This window comes from Lithobates pipiens, unplaced genomic scaffold (assembly GCF_037356315.1).
Source record: "Lithobates pipiens isolate NorthernLeopardFrog02 unplaced genomic scaffold, aLitPip1_a1.2 Scaffold_3, whole genome shotgun sequence".
Classification (NCBI taxonomy): Eukaryota; Metazoa; Chordata; class Amphibia; order Anura; family Ranidae; genus Lithobates; species Lithobates pipiens.
Window position 1 is genome coordinate 282,285,361 of NW_027507790.1, and position 25,611 is coordinate 282,310,971.

The 25,611-nt window shown below is 48.4% G+C and overlaps 1 protein-coding gene across 1 annotated transcript in view; it reads right to left on the bottom strand.

Moving 5' to 3' along the window:
• EML2 (EMAP like 2) overlaps positions 1–25,611 on the bottom strand; it is a 63,998-nt gene that overhangs the window by 18,705 nt on the left and 19,682 nt on the right. The window contains exons 5-15 of the mRNA XM_077463328.1: positions 10,853–11,486; positions 10,099–10,291; positions 6,003–6,132; positions 5,726–5,875; positions 5,554–5,623; positions 5,266–5,376; positions 5,096–5,191; positions 4,848–5,012; positions 3,989–4,088; positions 2,513–2,667; positions 1,499–1,627 (exon numbers count right to left, since the gene is read on the bottom strand). Of these exons, the coding sequence (XP_077319454.1) occupies positions 1,499–1,627; positions 2,513–2,667; positions 3,989–4,088; positions 4,848–5,012; positions 5,096–5,191; positions 5,266–5,376; positions 5,554–5,623; positions 5,726–5,875; positions 6,003–6,132; positions 10,099–10,291; positions 10,853–11,486 (1,933 nt within the window). The remainder of the gene's footprint in view (positions 1–1,498; positions 1,628–2,512; positions 2,668–3,988; positions 4,089–4,847; positions 5,013–5,095; positions 5,192–5,265; positions 5,377–5,553; positions 5,624–5,725; positions 5,876–6,002; positions 6,133–10,098; positions 10,292–10,852; positions 11,487–25,611) is intronic.

The following is a 25,611-nucleotide window of genomic DNA, read 5'->3' on the forward strand; positions in this document are numbered from 1 at the left end:
AGGCTATCCCCCCCCCTTCAATCCATCATGAATGCTGCTGACAATCTCATCCACCTTGTAAACTGCTCAGCGTCTGCTACCCCTCTCTGCCAATCCCTCCATTGACTGGCACTCACCCAATAAATTAAATTCAAAATACTATCATTAAGTTACAAAGCCAACCACAACTCGGCCCCCACCTGCACCACTAATCTAGTCCCAAAATACCAACCAAATCGTTCTCTTCGTTCCTCCCAAAACCTTCTGTTCTCTAGTGTCCTTGTCATCTCCCATACTTGCCTCCAGGACTTCTCTTGAGCCTCTCCCATCCTTTGGAATTCCCTACCCCAATATGTCCGACTATCTCCTACTCCAGGGATCTGCAATTAGTAGACCTCCAGCTGTTGCAAAAACTACAAGTCCCATCATGCCTCTGCCTCTGAGTGTCATGCTTGTAGCTGTCAGAGTCTTGCTATGCCTCATGGGACTTGTAGTTCTGCAACAGCTGGAGGTCCGCTAATTGCATATCCCTGTCCTACTCGGGTTACTTTTAGGTGATCCCTGAAAACTTTTCTCTTCAGAGAAACCTACTGTATACTGTCTCCCCCGAACAACTGTACTTTTATTTTCTCCATCAGCTAATCTCCCACAGGTATTACCCTTTTGTACCACTTTACCCTTTTAGATTGTAAGCTCTAACAAGCAGGGCCCTCTAATTCCCCCTGTATTGTAAATGTACTGTCTGCTCAGATGTTGTAAAGCACTGTGCAAACTGTTGACGCTATACAATTCCTGTACAATAATAGTAAAAATGATCTGGTGGTCTGAGGGATTGCAAGGTCCATATCGGGTCTATGGTCTGCCCAGGTGTATGATCTGGGTTTATGATGGATTGTGAGGTTCCTCTCAGGTCTATGGTCTGCATAGGTGTGTGATATGGCTTGTCTGAGGGATTGTAAGGTTAATTTTAATTCTATGGCCTGCCCAGGTGTATGATCCGGCGGACTGAGGGGTTGTTAGGTCCATCCCAGGTCTACGGTTTGCCCAGGTGTGTGATCTGGGTATATAAAGGATTGTGTGGTCCATCTCGGGTCTATGGTCTGCCCAGGTGTATGATCTGGTGGTCTGAGGGATCGTCAGGTCCATCTCAGGTCTATGGTCTGCCAAGGTGTATGATCTGGTGGTCTGAGGGATTTTGAAGTCCATCTCGGGTCTATGGTCTACCCAAGTGTGCGCTCTTGGTGTGTGAGGGATTGTGAGGTCCATCTCAGGTCTATGGTCTGCACAGGTGCGTAATCTGGTGGTCTGAGGGATTGTGAGGTCCATCTCAGGTCTACGGTTTGCTTGGGTGTGTAAAGGATCGTGAGGTCCTTCTCAGGTCTATGTTCTGCCTAGGTGTAAGATCTGGGTGTGTGAGGGATTGTGAGGACCCAGCCTCTTGCTTGGTTTGAGCTCTTCCCCAGAATGATAATGAATTTCCAGTCTTGTAATACACACACACACACCATAGACACACTACCTGTATGAGACAATTCAGGCCGCTCTGCAGACTGCCACTCATCACACAGTTCTTTGTGGTCCCCACATACAGCGTGTCACTCCCTCGGCCCTCTGAAATGGTCCTGACCGGCCCAAAACACTCTGGAATCTGAAGTATGAAAGCACATATAACAATATTAATCTCTTCCTTGGACTCCAGAATCCCCACCCCTGTCCAACCCCACCCAGACTCCAGAATCCCCACCCCTGTCCAACCCCACCCAGACTCCAGAATCCCCACCCCTGTCCAACCCCACCCAGACTCCAGAATCCCCACCCCTGTCCAACCCCACCCAGACTCCAGAATCCCCACCCCTGTCCAACCCCACCCAGACTCCAGAATCCCCACCCCTGTCCAACCGCACCCAGACTCCAGAATCCCCACCCCTGTCCAACCCCACCCAGACTCCAGAATCCCCACCCCTGTCCAACCCCACCCAGACTCCAGAATCCCCACCCCTGTCCAACCCCACCCAGACTCCAGAATCCCCACCCCTGTCCAACCCCACCCAGACTCGCCACCCCTGTCCAACCCCACCCAGACTCCAGAATCACCAGCCCTGTCCAACCTCACCCAGACTCCAGAATCCCCACCCCTGTCCAACCTCACCCAGACTCCAGAATCCCCACCCCTGTCCAACCTCACCCAGACTCCAGAATCCCCACCCCTGTCCAACCGCACCCAGACTCCAGAATCCCCACCCCTGTCCAACCCCACCCAGACTCCAGAATCCCCACCCCTGTCCAACCGCACCCAGACTCCAGAATACCCATCGCTGTCCAACCGCACTTGTAATTCATAATCCCCACCCTATCCCACTGCACCCAGACTCCAGACTCTCCAACCCGGTCCCGCTGCACCCAGACTCCAGAATCTCCCCCCCTGTCTAACCTCACCCAGACTCCAGAATCCCTACTGCACCCGGACTCCAAACTCCCCAACCCTGTCCAACTGTACCCAGAATTCCAAATCCCCACCCCTGTCCCACCGTACCCGGGTCTCTTGCACTTTCTTGTATTCTCGGTCCCACAGAATGATTCTGCCATCTTTGCCACCTCCAGAAAGAAGAGTGCCATCCCTACATACACAGAGAGCAAAAATACCGCCATCATGGGCGCCGCAGACGGCATGAGAGATCCGGTGACTGCCTGCAAGAGACAGGTGTGTGTCAGCTTACCTTTCATGTATAACTGCCATTTGTCTGTCCCCCCCCCCCTCCACATGTGATTGCCGTCCATCTGTCCTCACCTCCCCCCCTCCACATGTGATTGGCATCCATCTGTTTCCCTCCCCCCCCACATGTGATTGGCATCCATCTGCCCTCATATTTACCCCCCATGCAATTCATGTCTACCTGTAATCACCTTTACTCCCCACATGGGAATGGTGTTCATCTGTCCCCACCCACCTGCACGTGATTGGTGTCTACCTATCCTCACCTTTTACCCCCCACATGTGATTGGCGTCCATCTGTCCTCACTTTTACCCCCCATATGTGATTCACCTTTAAGCCCCCACATGTGATTGGCATCCATCTGTCCTCACCTTTACCCCACACATGTGATTGGCATCCATCTGTCCTCACCTTTACCCCACACATGTGATTGGCATCCATCTGTCCTCACCTTTACCCCACACATGTGATTGGCATCCATCTGTCCTCACCTTTACCCCTGTCAGGAAATGTTCCATCCGCTGATAATATCTGTCTCTTGGCGTGCAGTACTGAGGTCCACCAGCAGGTGTCTCCTGTCAGTTTTGAGCTGTCAGGAGAGCTTTTTCCTGCTGATGCTATATCATCTTTGGGCCGCAGTACTGGCGTCCACCAGCGGATGGATCCTGGCAGTATGGAGCAGGCAGCACCTCCTGCAATCAGGTGTCACTTGAGGCCAATCACAGGCCTATAAATAGCTGGCAAGCAGTCATATGTTTGCCTCGGTATTGTTCCTTGTGCCCTGACCTGCTGCTTGCGACCCTGAACCTGTTCCTGTACCCTGAACCTGTGACCCTGTGACCCGTGGCTCTGCTCCTGTTTCCCTGTCCTGGTCCCAACCCTGTCCCACCTGTTACCATTATTCCTGTCCTGAAGTCTGATCCATCCATCCTCTCCCTGTCCTGTGTTCCTTACCCCATTTGCTGATCTCCCCATGTATGACCTTGGCCTGGCTTGTGACTCTGATTCTGGACTGCCCTTGTTTATTTGCTGATCCTCTGTGTATGACCCTGGCCTGCCTATCGTTTACGGTACTTGCATTTCCCATTTATTGTACATATCTGTCTGTTGTTGTTTGGGGGTCTTTGTTGGTTAGTTTATTGCACTGTGTGGTTGTATTTATATTATTCACTTTCTTTAATAAATCATATTTCACTTATACACGTTTGGGTTTCCTCTGTTGCAGTCCACACAGTTCTGGTCTTATCTGGTACGTGACAACCCCACACATGTGATTGGCGTCCATCTGTCCTTACCTTTACCCCACACAAACAAGTTCCCATTGGAGTCTCCAGTCACCAGATCTCCATTCTCTGCAAATGCCACACACAGGACGAAACGCGGTTTCTCGTATTTCTGTGGAGGGAAATGTCAGCATTAGTGTCACAATCTGGTGCCAGTCATTCATTGCCTGCGTTCATCTACTATGAGACTTGGACAGGGAGGATTCTGGCAAACACTGCAGCAGAATCCAGAACTGAGGAAGAAGCAAGGCTGCCATCTTCCCTTTTCTGAATATATTAGTTCTCAGGCTGTCCTGTCGATCCACTGGCATCAGTTCTTTTAGAGTCACTGATTTGTACACTCTGATATCACTTTCCTGACCTTCATGCTACTTTATGGAGTTAGACAGCCAGGGAATTTGCATTTTTCAGATCGGTTTTAGCAATGATGGCCCCTATTCTTCCTTACTCTGTAACCAAGCTTCATACATCTCCACACATGGTCATTGGGAGTGTACTTCCTGTGTGTGAATTCTGTACCAATCACATTCAGACTTTCACAGCAGGGATGAATCTGATTGGAGGAGGCTCGTTATATATCGCCTGTATGTGGGAATTCCCATCCTGCATTACAATCAGAGTTCCCAGCTCACTGACAGAAGGTGGTGCGATGGACGGGAGCAGTACAACGACACCTGAATACTGTAAACTGAGCAGGTGGGTCGTACTTCTTCTATGAATCACAAGGCTCTCTCTACATTTAAGGTGGGGGGGTCTTAGAGCCTCAATAGGCTGCATTCATGGTCAGTGGCCATTGGATATTTGGTTTCCAGCACATTTTCTTGTTTGTGTTCCTGTTATGTTCAACAGCGCCAATCCTCCGACTTCTTACCTCAAATACCCCCTGCCTCTTAGTTAACAGGGCGGTTCCTCCTGCGGCCCCTGCCCCTGTGGCCCCTTCAAGGCTCCAGTAGTACAGCTGGGACTTGCCGCAGGTGATAATCAGGTTGGGTTCGGTGGGATGGAAGATGGCGGCCAGCACTGGCTCTGTGGAGCACTGGGAATGAAGAGAGAGCGTCAGTGGTTTGATGGCATTTTGATTACAATAATTAGTTCTTATGAATGGCAATGAGTACTTACCTTCACCTCGGTCACCTTCTGCTCACGCTGCCACTGCCACACAGACAAGACGTGGTCCCCAGACTCATCACATGCACACAAATGACTGCCACCATCCTGTGAGGAGAAGAGACGCTCGCTAGTCACATGGTTTAAGAAGTGGGGTGTGGCTCTATGGCGGGAACACTCACCGTCTTCGAGAAGCTCAGACAAGAAACTGCTCGGTCGAAATGGCCAACTCCAATGACATGAAGGGTGCAGAGGCTGACCGAGTGCCAGATGCGGACATGAGGAGGCAGAGCCTGCCGGAATAATACAGAATATAACAACCCGCTACTATAAGACCGCTGTAGGTGGAAGAACTGCGACACACATATATTTTATGTATCCACCGAGAACTGCAGGCTCATGGAGAGGTCTCAATGGTGGGGAGCCAACATCAAGAGCATCAAACTGGAAAGGCCCTCCCTGTGACTTACCTTGCCATCATGGGAGTTGCCAGCCACTTGCCCGCTGGCAATGGTGACGGAGTCTGGATGGACGGCCAGGCTGGAGAAAACAGACAGATGTTATTTCACACACAACGACTTTATCGGTAACCTGATGGGCGTTATGTGGAAGTGACCCTGGTGAGAGGTTTGAAGTGCCTACCTTTTGATGTCATCCGTGTGTCCTCGGTAGTGGCGTTGGGTGCCGGCCACGGGGTCATACAAGACGCAGACCGCAGCTGTAAAATACAGCAACTCTCCTGATGGCAAGATGAAGAGGTTACTGCGGCAGTCCCGACCCCTGTACCCGTATCTGTGCACATCTCCCGTTAAGGACTATGAACAGACATCTACAATAGGGACAGACATGTGGCCATGGTGGAGAGGACGGCACAGGGCAATGGTCAGACTGATTTAGAAGATATTACAGTGAAGGATACACCCATTCCAGCTGCAGCTCCCTGGTTGGAGGTTCTCCTTTTGCTTCTATATTGTAGGAGGCGACCAGCGAATCCGGAACATATAGGGGAACGGAGCGACCCCTTAAATACAGCTTCACCACTCCCTCTTCTGTATGGAGAGAAGAGGAAAGAAGTCAGATATCACTGTATATAATGATTGGTGTCACAATATACACCGTTCACCCAACGGGGAGCGGCGCAATATACACCGTTCACCCAACGGGGAGCGGCGCAATATACACCGTTCACCCAACGGGGAGCGGCGCAATATACACCGTTCACCCAACGGGGAGCGGCCCCATTATACACCGTTCACCCAACAGGGAGTGCCCCATTATACACCGTTCACCCAACAGGGAGTGCCCCATTATACACCGTTCACCCAACGGGGAGTGCCCCATTATACACCGTTCACCCAACGGGGAGCGGCCCCATTATACACCGTTCACCCAACGGGGAGCGGCCCCATTATACACCGTTCACCCAACAGGGAGTGCCCCATTATACACCGTTCACCCAACAGGGAGTGCCCCATTATACACCGTTCACCCAACGGGGAGCGCCCCATTATACACCGTTCACCCAATGGGGAGCGCCCCATTATACACCGTTCACCCAACGGGGAGCGCCACAATATACAACGTTCACCCAACGGGGAGCGCCACAATATACACCGTTCACCCAACGGGGAGCGCCGCAATATACACCGTTCACCCAACGGGGAGCGCCGCAATATACACCGTTCACCCAACGGGGGTGCCCCATTATACACCGTTCACCCAACGGGGAGCGGCCCCATTATACACCGTTCACCCAACGGGGAGCGGCCCCATTATACACCGTTCACCCAACGGGGAGCGGCCCCATTATACACCGTTCACCCAACGGGGAGCGGCCCCATTATACACCGTTCACCCAACGGGGAGCGGCCCCATTATACACCGTTCACCCAACGAGGAGTGCCCCATTATATACCGTTCACCCAACGAGGAGTGCCCCATTATATACCGTTCACCCAACGGGGAGCGCCCCATTACACACCGTTCACCCAACGGGGAGCACCCCATTATACACCGTTCACCCAACGGGGAGCACCCCATTATACACCGTTCACCCAACGGGGAGCACCCCATTATACACCGTTCACCCAACGGGGAGTGCCCCATTATACACCGTTCACCGAATGGGGAGTGCCACAATATACACTCTGAGGCCCCTGTGGTGGCGGCACAGAGGTGTACCAGATGTTTTCACACCTTCATTAATATGTATTTGTAGGATATCTCATGAACTTTCATTCCGTCGGGATGACCCGTACCTTTACATACCCATAAGTCAGCTTACATGTTTAAACACTCAGATAGCAGGAGATGACCCCCATCCGCATCCAGATACAGCCAACGTTCTGATGGCACCATGCACACAGACCGAGGAGCCATAGGTACAGAATGTAGATGGGTTGTTTAGGGCAGGACTGTGCTCCCAGCTATAACCTAGAAAGCCCCTGGTTTCTAGGAGGATCAGAGCTGACCTGTAGATTTGATGTAACGGGCAGTATATCACATATACTGGCTGCTGGATGTTAACATCCAATGAGAAACCCCATTTACAGATTTCACCTTCAAAAAAAAAAGGCAGGGTTACTAACAAATTTAGTCTGCTCTCCGGTAACAATCAGCCAGGCTGATTGTTAGGGAGATCCACTGACTTTTTCCTAAATCTGGGTTTGATGCACCACTCTCTTCTGTCACTAGGTGGCATTGTTACCTGTGGCATTAGAATGACAAAAGGTTTAGTAAATCCGGACTAGGAGTGGATGGGTTGTCTCAGCCAATTGGCAGGGGTTTCTTTGCCCTCGGCCTGATGGGAGAGCCTATTTATTAGAGAGGGGTCAGATGATCGGGGTTCTGTGTCACCTGGATGGCTGTCTGGGTGAATGTGTTTTGACATCCCACCCGCAGTGGTCTAGGCGAGTGTTGCTCGCCTGGATTGCCCACCCTCCCCCCCAAAGCTTTGCGCCACGTTAGGAGCCCCTTAGGGGACCCACCCAGGGCTCATGCAAAGGCTACCGCAGGTGGCAGGCCGGAACGGAATCCTCTGCGGAGGCGGAGCTCGGAGGCATGTACAGTGCATACACCTCCTCCCGCCGGCGTTTGGGGCAGGAACGCGCAGACTCCTCCCCTTCGGACACTCCAGGGCAGGGGGAGTCTCGGCGAGGGAGAGGCAACACCACGGCTGCTGGGCCATCACCCCACGAGGCCAGCAGCTCCGAGGAGAACACGAGGACGCCCGCAAGGACAAATGGGGGGGGGGGGGATGCAGCAGGCCACATCACCAATTCGGGGCGGAGCTGGCACTGGGTGGGGGAGCCAAACAGCGCAGTTCCATGGTGGCCAGGCCTACATCGCCTGGGCTGCTACAGGAGGGAGACCTGCTAACGCCAGGTGTCCCCGAGCCAGAGGGTGAGCTGTCTTACTCTGAGGTGGAAGCAAAGCGTCAGCCATCACCGAGGGATTCTGGAGCTGCGGCTGTCGGGACTACCCCAGGTCAGCCCGTTAAGTCTCCTAACTTATTAATGAATGCTGGCAATGTTTTGGGGAACTTGCTGGGGGTTACAGGTGGGACCACTTTAGTGGTGGGTAGGGATGGGCTTTATGTTCGAGTCAAACATGAGTTTGAATCAAACATTGGCTGTTCGCCAGTTTGCCGAACAGCAAACTATTTTAGGTGTTCGCAGCAAAATTCGAAAGCCGTGGAACACCCTTTAAAAGTCTATGGGAGAAAACCTTAGTTAGACTTTCCGGTGACGGTATTTCTATGAGCCTTTCAGGACAGCACCTTGGAGAGAGCGTAGCTTCACCTCATCACAGGAAACACTGCGTGACAACGCCCCTTTTAAAAGCAGCTGCTTCCACCATGCCGTCAGTTGTTACCAAGAAATCCTCCGACATGCTGGAAAATATAAGCAGACAGTTACCAAGCCCTATAATTATACATTATCACCTAGGGAGGGAAGTAGGCTGCTGTCCGAAAAGGCTCGTAGAAATACCGTCACTGGTAAGTCTAAGGTTTTATCCCTTCACCTTTCAGGACAGCACCTTTGAGAGGATAACCGAGAAACTCACTTCAGGGTGGGACTACTGCCTGTAAAACCTTCCTACCAAAGGATTGGCCCGAGGCTGAAAGCAGATCCAAGCGGTAGTGCCTTATAAAAGGTTGAAAAACTGGACCATGTGGCAGCCTTGCAAATTTGCTCAGGAGATGCCCTGGCCCTTCCTGCCCATGATGCCGCTACTGCTCGAGTCGAATGAGGCAAAATCCCTTCTGGAGGTTCCAGACCCAAAGAGGTGTATGCCTCTTTAATGGCTTGATTTAACCATCTTCCGAAGGGGCTTTTGGAAGCTTTACATCCCTTGCGAGTACCTTCCATTAAAATAAAGAGTGAAGATGATTTTCTAAAGTCCTTTGTTATCTCCAAATAGTTAAGAAGACACCTCCTGACATCAAGAGTATGGAAGGCTTCTTCCCCTGGCCCCGAAGATAAAAGGGCAAAATGTAGGGAGAATGATCTCCTGAAGCCACTTTCGGCAGGAAGGCTGGATCCGTCCTTAAGACTACCCTATGTGGTAGACATCTCATAAAGGGTTCTTTAATTGATAGAGCTCGTAACTCACTGATTCTACGGGCAGAAGTTACCGCCACTAACAAAACAGTTTTGAGTGTCAAAAACTTTAACGATGATCCTTCTGTAGGTTCAAACGGAGTCTTTGTCAGTCCCTGAAGAACTAAAGATAAATCCCATTTGGGAAAACTAACAATAGGTCTAAGTTGTACTTTAGCCATAGCCCTAAAAAATCTGATTATTAAAAAGGTTCCCCTGACTGGGTCCTTTCCAAAAAAGCTGATAAAGCAGCTACCTGCGTCTTGAGCGTACTTGCCGCTAACCCCTTCTCCAATCCTTCTTGAAATTCCAAAACCAAAATTGTACTAAGCAAATTAAAGTTTTTTCTGGAACACCAGGTATTATACACCTTCCAAACTTTGAAATAAATGTCTCTTGTCACTTTTTTCCTACTTACAAGAAGGGTAGTAATAAGTTTCTCTGATAAGCCCTTCTGTCTTAAGATCTGTTCTTCAGAAACCAGGCTGTTAAATTGAGATAAGCTGGATCTGGATGGAGGATCTGGCCCTGACTCAGCAGATCTGTCCTGCTTGGCAACTTCCAAGGAGGTTTCACTGAGAGGTTCATCAAGATTGAAAACCATGGTCTTTTAGGGTAATAAGGAGCTCTTAAGATTAGTTCCGTGGATTCCGTCCTGAATTTGGCTAACACCCTTGGAATCTGCTCAAATGGGGAAAAAGCGTAAGACAGCTGGAAGTCCCACTTGTTGGCCAATGCATCTATTCCGAGAGCTTGATCCTGCCTCTGAAGGGAGAAGAAGTCTGGTTCTTTTGCATTTTCTTGTTTTGCAAAGAGTTCCACCTGAGGGGGAACCCCATCTCCTGGAGATCGTCTAGAATAATTCCCGATTTAGAGACCACTTGGCTTCCCTTATTTCTCTCCTGCTAAGGAGTTCTGCCAAGGTGTTTTCCGTCCCCTTCAAATGGACTACGGTTAGAGAGGCCAACTTGTTCTCTGCCCATCTCAGGATTTGGTAAGCTAGCTCCATCAAGGTTCTGCTTTTTGTGCCCCCTTGCTTCGTTAAATATAATACTGCCGTCATATTGTCCGACATTATTTGGATATGCTGTTTCACTAGAACTTCCTGGAAGGAGAGAATTCTTAGGTGAATAGCCTTCAACTCTCTCCAATTCGACGACCTTCTTGCCTCTGGTTTGGACCAAACCCCCTGAACCGTTTGTTCTTCTAGGTGGGCTCCCCAGCCCCATGCGCTGGCATCTGTGGTCAGTCTTCTGGTTACCGGGAAGGACCAGAGAAGCCCTTTTGAGATGTTTCCTTGGTTTCTCCACCACCAGAGCGATCTTTTTGCTCTTGCCCCTACGAAGAACTTCTTCTCCAGAGGTTCCTGGTATAACCAATTCCTCAAAATATCCGCCTGCAATGGACGCGCATGGAACCTGGCCCACTGTACCGAGGGAATTGCCTCTGTCAACAGGCCCAGAGCCAACATGGCTTGTCTTACGGAAATCTTCAAGTTGAATTGAAGTGCTTCCAGAACTAACTGCATCTTCTCTAATTTCTCCTGGGGCAGAAATATTCTCTGTTCTAATGAATCTACTTCGTGCCCCAGAAACCTTACCCTTCGAGATGGTATTAGGTTTGACTTTTGAAGGTTGAGAAGCCAACCCAAACTCTTTAGATGTGCTTGAGTTATTTGAAGATTGACTTCTACTTGACCGCTTGAGTCGGCAAACAGTAGCAGGTCATCCAAATAGGGCACTATTTGAATCCCTTTCAGCTTCAAGGGCTCCAAGTCTTCTGCCATCACCTTTGTGAATACTCTGGGAGAGGAGGAAAGGCCGAAGGGCAGAGCTCAGAACTGCAGATGCCAAACCTCCCCTTCCTCCAGATTGACTGCAAGGAGCAGGAAACTTTGTGTTGGGGGAGCTATTGGAATATGGAGATAGGCATCTCAAGTCGATGGAAGCCATGTAACACTTGGGGGTCAGTAAGTTCCTCACTGAGGAAATCGTATCCATCGTGAATTTTTTGTATTTTATGGATCGATTCAGAACTTTCAAATTGAGAATCAGGTGGAACTTTCCGGATGTTTTTTTGACCAGAAAAATATGGGAGTAAAACCCTTTCCCCTCTTGACCTTTTGGAACCTGGGAGCAGGGCCGTCTTTAATACTGATTGGACCCTGGGCAAAAATTTTCTTAGGGCCCCCCCCCCCCATGCAATTTCGCTCTCCACCTTCTCCGAGACATAAAATAAATAACAGCTAGACTTAAAATCAGTTTACTGTATCAGATCAGGCAGCGATTGGTTGCCAGAGGTTACAGCATATCATTACTGCTTACTGACTGGTTGCTAGAGGTTACAGCACTCCTTAAGGCTCACTGATTAGATGCTAGAGGTTACAGCACATTTCTGCTTGTTGATTGGCTGCTAGAGATTACTGTACAGTAATACTGCTCACTAGTTGCGATAGGTTACAGCACATCTTCTCCTCACTGCAGGGGGGCATGATATACCTATTAATGCTGCCTTTATTTACATATCAATGCCATTGGCCTCAGCTATTTACATATGCATATGACTGCTATTTACATATGAATGCCGGTTATTTACATGTAAACACAGCAGGTGAGTCATCTGTACACAATAGGGCAGAGCTGGGCAGCATTAGTAGCAGCACAGGACTAAAACTTCAAGGGACAAGAGAATGTAAACTGGGATAGTTGGCAAGTATGAGGCAGCTGCTTTGGGCCCCACAACAATGACAGGGCCCAGGGCAGCTGACCCTTTTGCCCTGCCTTAAAGACGGCCCTGCCTGGGAGATGACTTTCTGTTGCATCAGCTCTTGTAGAAGAGATTTCATAGCCAGAGCCTTCTCCTGATCCCTTGACAGGTTTGTGATGTAAAACTGACTTGGGGGACTTTGTGAAAATTCTAGAAGATAACCCTGCTTGATTATCCCCAGAACAAATGGACTTCTTGTCGTTTCTTCCCAAACTGGCAAGAAATCCTGAAGGCTCCCGCCTACTGGGAGATCGTCATTGTTTTTTAGGGGATTGCTCAGGGTTTCTAAACTGTACCCCGCCTCTGCCTCTTCCTCTCTGAGGATTCCAGGGTCTTTTCTTTGTCTGGTCTTTTTCCCTATCAGTTTGTCGAAAATTCTTCCTCTGCTGCACCACTTTCTTTTCCTGTGGGAAAGCTTTCTTTTTGTCTGCAGTCCCGTCAAGGATAGCCTCCAGTTCTGGCCCAAAAATCAGGTCCCCTGAAAAAGGGAATTCCACGCAGTTTTACCTTAGAAGCCGAATCCCCTGACCAAGTCTTTAGCCAGAGGGCTCTTCTCACTGAGTTAACGAGCGGCGAGGATCTGGCAGATATCCCGATAGACTCTGCAGAGGCATCTGCCATATATTTGACGGCCTTAAGCAATGTAGGGAAGGACTCCAATATATCTTTTCTGGAGGTACCTGCTACCACATGACTCTTAAGTTGGTCTAGCCAACACTCCAAATTCCTAGCTACAACTGTAGCTGCCATTGCAGGTTTCAGACTGGCTAAAGATGAATCCCAGGCTTTCTTCAGTAGCCCATCTGCCCTCTTGTCCATCGCATCTTTGAGAATCCCCATATCCTCAAAGGCTAAATCAGTCTTCCTAGACCAGGGGTGCCCAACCTTTTTAAGAGCGAGGGCCACTTAAGCAACTTGGTAACCAGTCACGGGCTACAATGAGCAAAGAGGGCGGATGACAGATCACGGCTACTCTATAGGCCCTCCGATCCGATCCACACAGATGGAAGGGGGCAAACTCCCTTCCATTTTTTTTTTTATCAGATTTTTAGGACCGTATTGGAGGCAGACGGGAGTAAACGGACTCTGTAGAGGTGAATTAAGGGTCCGAATGGGTAGGGCCAATCTTGTGATAAGGGCCTAAACTGCTTTCACACTGATGATTACCCACACCGCGGGTGCAGGGTAGTGCTGCGGGTTAACTGAACTTTGCCATAGACTTTGCCTGCGGCAAAAGCCGACACTGTACAGGAAGCATCGGCTTATGGGGCTCTGCTCTGCAGCCATTTTCTTCCTCTACCACCAGATTCATTCACAACACCGATGCTGTGGTATGACGGGTCGGCAGCCTGCGATCTGGGCTTGCTAACCTGCCATTCCAGAGCAGGAGGTCGCGGGCCACATCAAAGGGCTCCGCGGGCCACATGTGACCCCCGGGCCACTGGTTGGCCACCCCTTGTCCTAGACACTTGTGAAAAGGCAGCATCTATTTTTGTTTTTTTATTCCACACAAATTCCTAATTTTCCTCAAAAGGAAACCTCCTTTTAAGGGCTTTAGAGAAGAACTGCCCTTTTCCTGGATCCTTCCACTCCTTTTTAATAGTGTCCATTAAAACTTTATGCACAGGGAAGACTCTGTGTTTAATCTCCTCCAGCCCCTGGTACATCTTGTCATGTACCGACAGCTTTGTTTTTTCTCCCTGGATCTCCAGGGTAGTATAAATTGCCTGGAGTAGATCATCCACCTCCTCAAGTGAAAGTTTGTATCTAGATGATGTGGCTTCTTCCTCCTCTTCCTCCTCCTCAGAATCAATAGTTCACTTTCCACCTGTATGGAAGTGGATGGAGGGAAACTCTGTTCTTGCCTGGAACTCTGGCCACGCTTTTTCCCCAAGGGAACGCACTGTCCCTAGGCCCTCTGCTAATTCTTTTTTTTTGTACAGAAGATAAGAGCTCCTTGCACTCCTGTGAGGACTCTTCTTTTACTAAATCCGCAATGCAGGATCTGCACAGGGGTTCGGGCCAAGAGACCCTTAAAGGATTTTTGCATGAGGGGCATTTTTTCCCTGATGTTCTCTTTGACTTGGCAGTAGCTTTCTGAAACAACAGAAAAACAAAAGAACCCCAAGGTCCTTCTTTAGCTATAGCCTCTAAAAAGGGAGAACGGATAGCACCCACAGCCAACACCCTAAGTGCCCAGAGTCTCACTCCTTGCTGAACTGCTAATGGAACGTTTGCACCAAAGCAGACAGCTGCAGGTTTTTGTTTCAATAAAAAAAGAAAAACACCCAGTGATATACAAGGAAAGAGGCACCGCTGTACCTCTCCTACCTGGGACTGGCCGGGAACCTGGGCGCCTGCATCCGCCGTTGCTGCTGACGATTCTTCCTCCATAACAAACGTTGCAACCACTGCCTATGTGCTTTTGAATGGTGTCCTCCATGTGCCAAACAAAAGGAAGTCCCGGCCAGAGGACCCGCCCCTTCCTCCTGCATTCCAGCAGCCGGAACCAATCGCTGCTATGCCCTGCCGGAAGTCTCCGCCCACCGGAACAGGCGTCATTCGTCGTCCGGGATTCAATGCCGCCATGGAACGCTCCGAGCACAGCCGCGGCCCCCCGAACACCATGGGCGGACTGCCTCCAGCAGTCCATTACTCCTGTGAGCCAACGAAGGAAGGGACACAGGAACACCCCCCTCAGGTGCGGGAAGGTGCTGGGCTGGTCTTGAGCATGAAATCTGAAGGTACTGCCAAAACCCTCTCCTTGGAGAGAGAGAGCAGCCCCTCTGGTTCCCCAGCAGTGCTTCCAATGGCGGAGAAACACTAAAACGGACGGCATGGTGGAAGCAGCCGCTTTTAAAAGGGGCGTTGTCACCCAGTGCTTCCTGTGAAGAGGTGGAGCTACGCTCTCTCCAAGGGGCTGTCCTAAAAGGCAAAGAGAGAAATCAAAAGTGCTAATTTTAAAGGCTTATATGGAAGTTATTGTCATAAAAAGTGTTTGGGGACCTGGGTCCTGCACCAGGGGACATGTATCAATGCAAAAAAAAAAAAAAAAGTTTTAAAAAACGCCCATTTTTTCGGGAACAGTGATTTTAATAATGCTTAAAGTGAAACAATAAAAGTGTAATATTCCTTTAAATTGCGTACCTGGGGGGTGTCTATAGTATGCCTGTGAAGGGGCGCATGTTTTCCATGTTTAGAACAGCAAACTTACATTTCTAAAGGAAAAAAAATCATTTAAAACTACTCGCGGCTATAACGAATTGTCGGTCCGACAATACACATAACAGTTCATTGGTAAAAAATGGCATGGAATTTCCCCACAGGGGAACCCCAAACCCAAAAAAATAAAAATGCCATGGAGTCCCCCCAAAAATCCATACCGGGCCCTTATCCGAGCACGCAATCTGGCAGGCTGCAGGAAAAGGGGGGGGGGGGGGGGAGAAAGCAAAAACAGTCTCATGTTTTTTTAACCCTTTTGACACTTTTTTTGTGAAATGGTAGGGGTACATTTGTACCTCATTACCAATTCACACGGGGGGGGGGGATCTGGGGGTCCCCTTGTTAAAGATTTCGATAAGCCCCCCACCCGCAGACCCCCACAACCACCAGGCAAGGGTTGTGGGAATGAGGCCCTTCACCCCATCAACATGGGAACAAGGTGAAAAGTAAGTTGAGCTTTGGCGCTAAAACCTTATTAGTGTACTAAAAATATGAATGCTAATACTCTGCAAGGTTAAACGAAACCTAATGTAGAAATTTCCCAAACTACACTATATGCGTAATATTAAACAAATTGCGTGAGATGAAAAAATGTGAATGAAATGTGTGTCTGTTATCTTACAACATAAACATGCACAAGTGTAGTGAAAAATACAGTTAATCTATCACAACTAAAAATATATATATATATATAACAACTAAAAATATGGGTGCTTTAGTGAAAAGTGCTTTTGCTCACATATGTGAGCCAATGATTATGCTCCAAAAGTGACAATCAGAAAAGCATTGTGAAAATACCAAGTAAAAACACCAAAAAAATCATATAATGTCCAATTAAAAATATTTTATAATGTCCAACTAAAAATATTGGTTCAAAGTCGCATCATCTAGTTGCTGTAAAAACGCATAAAACTTTTATCAGATAAGGAAGGTGAAGCAAGGTGACTGGTGTAAAAGGGTTGGATTCCTTTCCGGTGCGCCACTCTGTGTTAGAGAAGAAATATATATATGCGCTCACCAGACATCAAACCCTCAATGGGTTAACCAAGCAGTCACAGTATGAGCCACTGTGCAGCTCTCTCAGGGCTCTGCCTCCGCTGTGATGTGGAGATATTTTGCACTCTTCCTTCCGTGAATGATCCGTTTAGCGTTTATGCATAAAGGGAAACAGAAGTACAGCCATAGTGCAATACTGTTGTATAAACGTACTTGTTTATTAAAATCAGGTTACTCACAAAATCCGAAAAGACAAAATCGCTATGAAATTGGTTGCGCCGGCGTTACTGCTTGAATAGCAGTGTAAGGTGCACGTCCTAGGCCACGCCCTACGCGTTTCGTCAGAGCGACGTCGCTCTGACGAAACGCGTAGGGCGTGGCCTAGGACGTGCACCTTACACTGCTATTCAAGCAGTAACGCCGGCGCAACCAATTTCATAGCGATTTTGTCTTTTCGGATTTTGTGAGTAACCTGATTTTAATAAACAAGTACGTTTATACAACAGTATTGCACTATGGCTGTACTTCTGTTTCCCTTTATGCATAAACGCTAAACGGATCATTCACGGAAGGAAGAGTGCAAAATATCTCCACATCACAGCGGAGGCAGAGCCCTGAGAGAGCTGCACAGTGGCTCATACTGTGACTGCTTGGTTAACCCATTGAGGGTTTGATGTCTGGTGAGCGCATATATATATTTCTTCTCTAACACAGAGTGGCGCACCGGAAAGGAATCCAACCCTTTTACACCAGTCACCTTGCTTCACCTTCCTTATCTGATAAAAGTTTTATGCGTTTTTACAGCAACTAGATGATGCGACTTTGAACCAATATTTTTAGTTGGACATTATAAAATATTTTTAATTGGATATTATATGATTTTTTTGGTGTTTTTACTTGGTATTTTCACAATGCTTTTCTGATTGTCACTTTTGGAGCATAATCATTGGCTCACATATGTGAGCAAAAGCACTTTTCACTAAAGCACCCATATTTTTAGTTGTTATATATATATATATATATTTTAGTTGTGATAGATTAACTGTATTTTTCACTACACTTGTGCATGTTTATGTTGCAAGATAACAGACACACATTTCATTCACATTTTTTCATCTCACGCAATTTGTTTAATATTACGCATATAGTGTAGTTTGGGAAATTTCTACATTAGGTTTCGTTTAACCTTGCAGAGTATTAGCATTCATATTTTTAGTACACTAATAAGGTTTTTAGCGCCAAAGCTCAACTTACTTTCAGATTTCCAGCCTATTCCCATTTAGAGGGATAGGTTTCAAGCACAGGCAGCTTTAACCCCTCATAGTTCACTTTATTGTATTTCAAACTTGTCTAGTGAACAGGTAAATTTGTCCATAGCGCAATCTTATTTTTTCTTATTGTCATGGGAACAAGGTGCTTTGGGGTGGGCCGCTACCCCAAAGCACCCTCCCAATGTTCAGGGCATGTGGCCTGGTACGGTTCAGGAGGGGGGGGCGCTCTCTTGTTCCCCCCCTTTTTTCCTGCGGCCTTCCAGGTTGCGTGCTCGGATAAGGGTCTGGTATGGTTTTTTGGGGGCACCCCACGCCATTATTTTTTTAAATTTTGGCACGGGGGTTACCCTTAATATTCATACCAGACCTGAAGGGCCTGGTATAGAATTTAGGGGGACCCCCCATGCATTTTTTTTTTGGTTTGGGGTTCCCCTGTGGGGAAATTCCATGCTGTTTTTATCAATGAACTGTTATGTGTATTGCGGACCGACAATACATTACAGCCGCGAGTAGTTTTAAATTACTTTTTTTCCCTTTAGAAATGTAATTTTGCTCTCGGACTGTTCTAGGCATGGGAAACACGTGCCCCTTTACAGGCATAGACACCCCCCAGGTAAGAAATTTAAAGGAATATTACACACACAGGTGGTGGCGGGCCCCGCATCCAGCCCGCCACGTCCGGTACAGAAGCCCAAATTAGGTATTTATGGAGGTGGGGGGGGGGGGGGGGGGGCGGGACGTGAGGACAGCCCCACAAGTGTCACCATGGGTCCCGTCAGGTAGTGGAGCTGGAGGTGGGAGTTTCAGGTATGGGGCCCAGGGTGGTACCCCCTCACCCAAACCTCCCCCCGATAGTTACGGTGGGTTCCCCTACTACAATGGGGTCAGTGGTATCCCCAGCAGCAGAAGTAGCTGCAGTTGTGAAGTCAGGGCCCCAGGCCGGCTAGTAGGAGGCCGTGGGAAAGTTGGACGTGGTGCAAATAGCCGACGCTGCAAAATGCGAGGTCTATGTGTGTTTTGAGGGGCTATTAGGGGCCCATTTGAAACAGGACGTCAGGAATAAGATTTGCAAAGGTAAGTATGTGCCGCCGGAAAAGTTTAACCTAGATAGTGGACACCCTTAAGTAGTTGTAGATTCAATTGGCAGACTTCCGAGACGTCATAGGAGGACAGCCCTGGAGGCAAAGCGCCACATCTGCACATGTAGGAATGCGGTCTCCTATGGCAACAGTCTAACAGTTCCTAACTCAAAATGTAACAGCTCCTTCAGCTTCACTACAACTGCCTCTTGTAGTTCTTCAACACTGAGCTCCCGGTCTCTCAGTAGACCCTCTGATTCACTACACTGAATCTCCTGGAGCTCCTCCAATCTTCACGGTATATCTCCCTCAAGCGTCACCCCCGCTTCCCTGCTGGGTCCTTAGCTTGGCATTCCAGATACTTCTCAAGCTTCACCCCACTGGCATGCTCGGTCCCTGGCTTGACAGACAATGCTGCTCTGCAAGCGTCACCTCCGCTGGTTGTGTCCTTGACTTGATCACCACCTTAAGTTTCCCCGATTCTCCACCGTGCCCGTTGGGTGAGAATACTGCTCTGGTACTTGCTTCAGTTACTCACTGAGGGCCCTGGTAAATGTGGCTGGACCGTTCGTGGCGACAGCTCTCCTTCTACCACGACAAGTTCTCTGGCCAGCAGAACCGTTACCTCTGGTTGGATTGCAAGCCGCAGTCCCAACCCTGCGCTGCCCTCTTACTTCTGGATAGGCCCTCACACAGCCTGGCAGCACCTGGCATACCACACATGTCCACCCAGACAGCTGTCCAGGTGGCACAAAAACACTAATCACCTGACAACACCCTAATATATACAGTGCCTTGTGAAAGTATTCACCCCCCTTGAACTTTTCAACCTTTTGCCACATTTCAGGCTTCAAACATAAAGATATAAAATGTTTATTTTTTGTGAAGAATCACCAACAAGTGGGACACAATTGTGAAGTGGAACGAAATCTATTGGATTTTTGAAACTTTGTTAACTAATAAAAAAATGAAAAGTGGGGCGTGCAAAATGATTCGGCCCCCTTGCGTTAATACTTTGTAGAGCCACCTTTTGCTGCGATTACAGCTGCAAGTCGCTTGGGGTGTCTCTATCAGTTTTGCACATCGAGAGACTGGGCAAGAATTTCATTCTTCCTTGCCAAAACAGCTGGAGCTCAGTGAGGTTGGATGGAGAGCGTTTGTGAACAGCAGTTTTCAGCTCTTTCACAGATTCTCGATTGGATTCAGGTCTGGACTTTGACTTGGCCATTCTAACACCTGGATACGTTTATTTGTGAACCATTCCTTTGTAGATTTTGCTGTATGTTTGGGATCATTGTCTTGTTGGAAGATAAATCTCAGTCCCAGTTTCAGGTCTTTTGCCGACTCCAACAGGTTTTCATCCAGAATGGTCCTGTATTTGGCTGCATCCATCTTCCCCTCAATTTTAACCATCTTCCCTGTCCCTGCTGAAGAAAAGCAGGCCCAAACCATGATGCTGCCCACCACCATGTGTGACAGTGGGGATGGTGTGTTGATGGTGATGAGCTGTGTTGCTTTTGCACCAAACATATCGTTTTGCATTGTGGGCAGAAAGTTGGATTTTGGTTTCATGTGACCAGAGCACCTTCTTCCACATGTTTGGTGTGTCTCCCAGGTGGCTTGTGCAAACTTTAGACGAGACTTTTTATGGATATCTTTGAGAAATGGCTTTCTTCTTGCCACTCTTCCATAAAGGGCAGATTTGTGCAGTGTACGACTGATTGTTGTCCTATGGACAGACTCTCCCACCTCAGCTGTAGTTCTCTGCAGTTCATCCAGAGGGATCATGGGCCTCTTGGCTGCATCTCTGATCAGTCTTCTCCTTGTCTGAGCTGAAAGTTTAGGGTTACGGCCAGGTCTTGGTAGATTTGCAGTGGTCCTGATACTCCTTCCATTTCAAAATGATCGCTTGCACAGTGCTCCTTGGGATGTTTAAAGCTTGGGAAATCTTTTTGTATCCAAATCCAGTTTTAAACTTCTCCACAACAGTATTACGGACCTGCCTGGTGTGTTCCTTGGTCTTCATGATGCTCTCTGCGCTTTCAACAGAACCCTGAGACTATCACAGAGCAGGAGCATTTATACAGAGACTTGATTACACACAGGTGGATTCTATTTATCACCATCAGTCATTTAGGACAACATTGGATCATTCAGAGATCCTCGCTGAACTTCTGGAATGAGTTTGCTGCACTGAAAGTAAAGGGGCCGAATAATTTTGCACGCACCACTTTTCAGTTTTTTATTTGCTAAAAAAGTTTAAAATATCCAATAGATTTCGTTCCACTTCACAATTGTGTCCCACTTGTTGGTGATTCTTCACAAAAAATTAAATTTTATATCTTTATGTTTGAAGCCTGAAATGTGGCAAAAGATTGAAAAGTTCAAGGGGGCCGAATACTTTCGCAAGGCACTGTAGGTAATCCCAGCAGGCCAAGGATTCAAGAAAACCCCTGCCCATAGGCTGGGATAACCCATATATCCATAATCTGACCATGGGTTGGCCTTCTCATATCTAGTACCATCAAGTTCCCAGCCATCTAGTGGTAGAAGAGAAAAGTGCAGCAAGGCCACACTTTGATAGAGATCCATTGATTTCTCCCTATCAACCAGGATAACTATTCCTGGAAAGTAAATTTATGAGGAGCTCCCTGCCTAAGCTACAGGGTGCTACATATATATAACTCCCCTTGAAAATTTGCATAAAAATGAAAGAATTGTACATGGTAGGGTGGATCTCTGGAACGGGAGGGTCATCTGTGGACATGGTGGGAGGGATCTCGGGTTCTTTGGTAGGTCTTCCTCAGACATGGTGGGAGGGATCTCTGGTACAGGGGCTCATCCACGGACATGGTGGGAGGGATCTCTGGTACAGGGACTCATCCACGGACATGGTGGGAGGGATCTCTGGTACAGGGACTCATCCACGGACATGGTGGGAGGGATCTCTGGTACAGGGGCTCATCCACGGACATGGTGGGAGGGATCTCTGGTACAGGGGCTCATCCACGGACATGGTGGGAGGGATCTCTGGTACAGGGACTCATCCACGGACATGGTGGGAGGGATCTCTGGTACAGGGGTCATTTGTAGATATATTAGGATTGATCTCTGCTACAGCGTTCATCTGTGGACACGGTGAGAGGGATCTCTGGTACAGGGGGTCATCTGTGGACACGGTGGGATGGTTCTTGGGTTGAAGGTCTTCCTCAGACATGGTGGGAGGGATCTCTGGTACAGGGGTCATTTGTGGACATGGCGGGATGGATCTATGGTACAGGGGTCATCAGTGGACATTGTGGGATGGTTCTCTGGTACAGGGGTCATCAGTGGACATTGTGGGATGGATCTCTGGTACAGGGGTCATCTGTGGACATGGTGGGAGGGATCTCGGGTTCTCTGGTAGGTCTTCCGCGGACATGGTGGGAGGGATCTCTGGTACAGGGGCTCATCCGCGGACATGGTGGGAGGGATCTCTGGTACAGGGTTCATCTGTGGACATGGTGGGAGGGATCTCTGGTACAGGGGGTCATCTGTGGACATGGTGGGGTGGTTCTTGGGTTGAGGGTCTTCCTCAGACATGGTGGGATGGATCTCTGGTACAGGGGTCATCTGTGGACATGGTGGGGTGGTTCTTGGGTTGAGGGTCTTCCTCAGACATGGTGGGATGGATCTCTGGTACAGGGGTCATCTGTGGACATGGGGGGGGGGGGGTTCTTGGGTTGAGGGTCTTCCTCAGACATGGTGGGAGGGATCTCTGGTACAGGGGGTCATCTGTGGACATGGTGGGATGGTTCTTGGTTGAGGGTCTTCCTCAGACATGGTGGGAGGGATCTCTGGTTACAGGGGTCATCTGTGGACATGGTGGGATGGTTCTTGGGTTGAGGGTCTTCCTCAGACATGGTGGGATGGATCTCTGGTACAGGGGTCATCTGTGGACATGGGGGGGGGGGGGTTCTTGGGTTGAGGGTCTTCCTCAGACATGGTGGGAGGGATCTCTGGTACAGGGGGTCATCTGTGGACATGGTGGGATGGTTCTTGGGTTGAGGGTCTTCCTCAGACATGGTGGGAGGGATCTCTGGTACAGGGGTCATCTGTGGACATGGTGGGATGGTTCTTGGGTTGAAGGTCTTCCTCAGACATGGTGGGGTGGATCTCTATATCTATTATTCCGGACGGCTGTGTAACCGACATGAAATATTTATGAAGCCAGCACAGCTTGTATGTTGACGTCTTGTATTTGTTCCCAGAATAATAGAGATGAGGAGGCAGCGGAACGCACAGAGAACTAAATTATGAATCAGCAGCCACTGGGGAGCCAGGGCTAAAAACAGCCAACGTTCAGACAAGAGGATTCTGGGAAAGGTGTGAAGACAGCTCAGGTGAGATGAACACGGCCCGCTCTGTAACCCGCTTGTACTCTAGAAGTGACCAGTGAATCTGCTTTCTACATTCACATCGAGTGAATACAGATCTTTTCCTGGGAGAGGGGATTTTTAGCCTCTCGGTGGGGAAACGGGAGCTAAAAAATCCAACCGGGCTGATTGTGTGCCCCAATACCACTGCATACGGACAGATGTGCCCCAATACCACTGCATACGGACAGATGTGCCCCAATACCACTGCATACGGACAGATGTGCCCCAATACCACTGCATACGGACAGATGTTCCCCAATACCACTGCACACGGACAGATGTTCCCCAATACCAATGTATATGGACAGATGTTCCCCAATACCAATGTATACAGACAGATCCCTAGCATGATTAAAAGATTGAAGAAGCCGCATGGAAAATTATCAGCCAAAAATAAATAAAAAAAGTGTCCACAACCCTAAGAAATAATGAAGGAAAAATGGTGGGTAATGGAAGGGATAGTGGAGGGGAATAGAGGAGGGGTAATGCAAGGGATAGTGGAGGGGTAATGGAAGGGATAGAGGAGGGGATAGAGGAGAGTAATGGAAGGGAGGGTGGAGGGGATAGAGAGGGGTAATGGAAGGGATAGTGGAGGGGATAGAGGAGAGGTAATGGAAGGCATAGTGGAGGGGAATAGAGGAGAGGTAATGGAAGGGATAGTGGAGGGGAATAGAGGAGAGGTAATGGAAGGGATAGTGGAGGGGATAGAGGAGGGGTAATGGAAGGGATAGTGGAGGGGATAGAGGAGGGGTAATGGAAGGCATAGTGGAGGGGAATAGAGGAGAGGTAATGGAAGGGATAGTGGAGGGGGATAGAGGAGAGGTAATGGAAGGCATAGTGGAGGGGAATAGAGGAGAGGTAATGGAAAGGATAGTGGAGGGGATAGAGGAGAGGTAATGGAAGGGATAGTGGAGGGGAATAGAGGAGGGGTAATGGAAGGGATAGTGGAGGGGATAGAGGAGGGGTAATGGAAGGCATAGTGGAGGGGAATAGAGGAGAGGTAATGGAAGGGATAGTGGAGGGGGATAGAGGAGAGGTAATGGAAGGAATAGTGGAGGGGAATAGAGGAGGGGTAATGGAAGGGATAGTGGAGGGGATAGAAGGAGGGGTAATGGAAGGCATAGTGGAGGGGAATAGAGGAGGGGTAATGGAAGGGATAGTGGAGGGGATAGAGGAGAGGTAATGGAAGGGATAGTGGAGGGGATAGAGGAGAGGTAATGGAAGGGATAGTGGAGGGGATAGAGGAGAGGTAATGGAAGGGATAGTGGAGGGAATAGAGGAGGGGTAATGGGAAGGGATAGTGGAGGGGAATAGAGGAGGGGTAATGGAAGGGATCGATGGGCAACGGCGAGGCTGGCCACCGGGGCCAGTCCTGTCACGCTGCTGTGACCAGTGTGCACGATTCGGTTCCACCTTTGCATCTTTTCCGTCACTATTCTTGGCACCATTTCTTTTACCATTCCTTTCACTTGTCTTTTTCACTCTTCTTTACCAGTCCTTTCACTTCACTCTTCTTTTACCATTCCTTTCACGATTCTTTTTCACTCTTCTTTTACCATTCCTTTCACTATTCTTTTCACTCTTCTTTTACCATTCCTTTCACTATTCTGTTTCACTCTTCTTTTACCATTCCTTTCACTATTTCTTTTTCACTCTTGCTTTTACCATTTCCTTTCACTATTCTGTTTCACTCTTCTTTTACCATTCCTTTCACTATTCTTTTCACTTCTTACCTTCCTTTCACTATTCTTTTTCACTCTTCTTGTACCATTCCTTTCACTATTTCTTTTTCACTCTTCTTTTACCATTCCTTTCACTATTCTTTTCACTCTTCTTTTACCATCCCTTCACTATTCTTTTCACTCTTCGTTTACCACTGTCCTTTCACTATCCTTTTCACTCTTCTTACCATTTTCACTATTCTTTTCACTCTTCTCACTCTTTTCACTCTTCTTTTACCATTCCTTTCACTATTCTTTTCACTTTCTCTTACCACTCTTTCACTCTTCTTTACTCTTTCACTCTTCTTCCACGCTTCTTTTACCATTCCTTTCCACTCTTCTTTTACAGTCTCTTTCACTCTTCTTTTCCACTCTTCTTTTACCATTCCTTTCACCTGATTCTTTTCACTCTTCTTTACCATTCCTTTCACTATTCTGTGTCACTCCCTTCCTT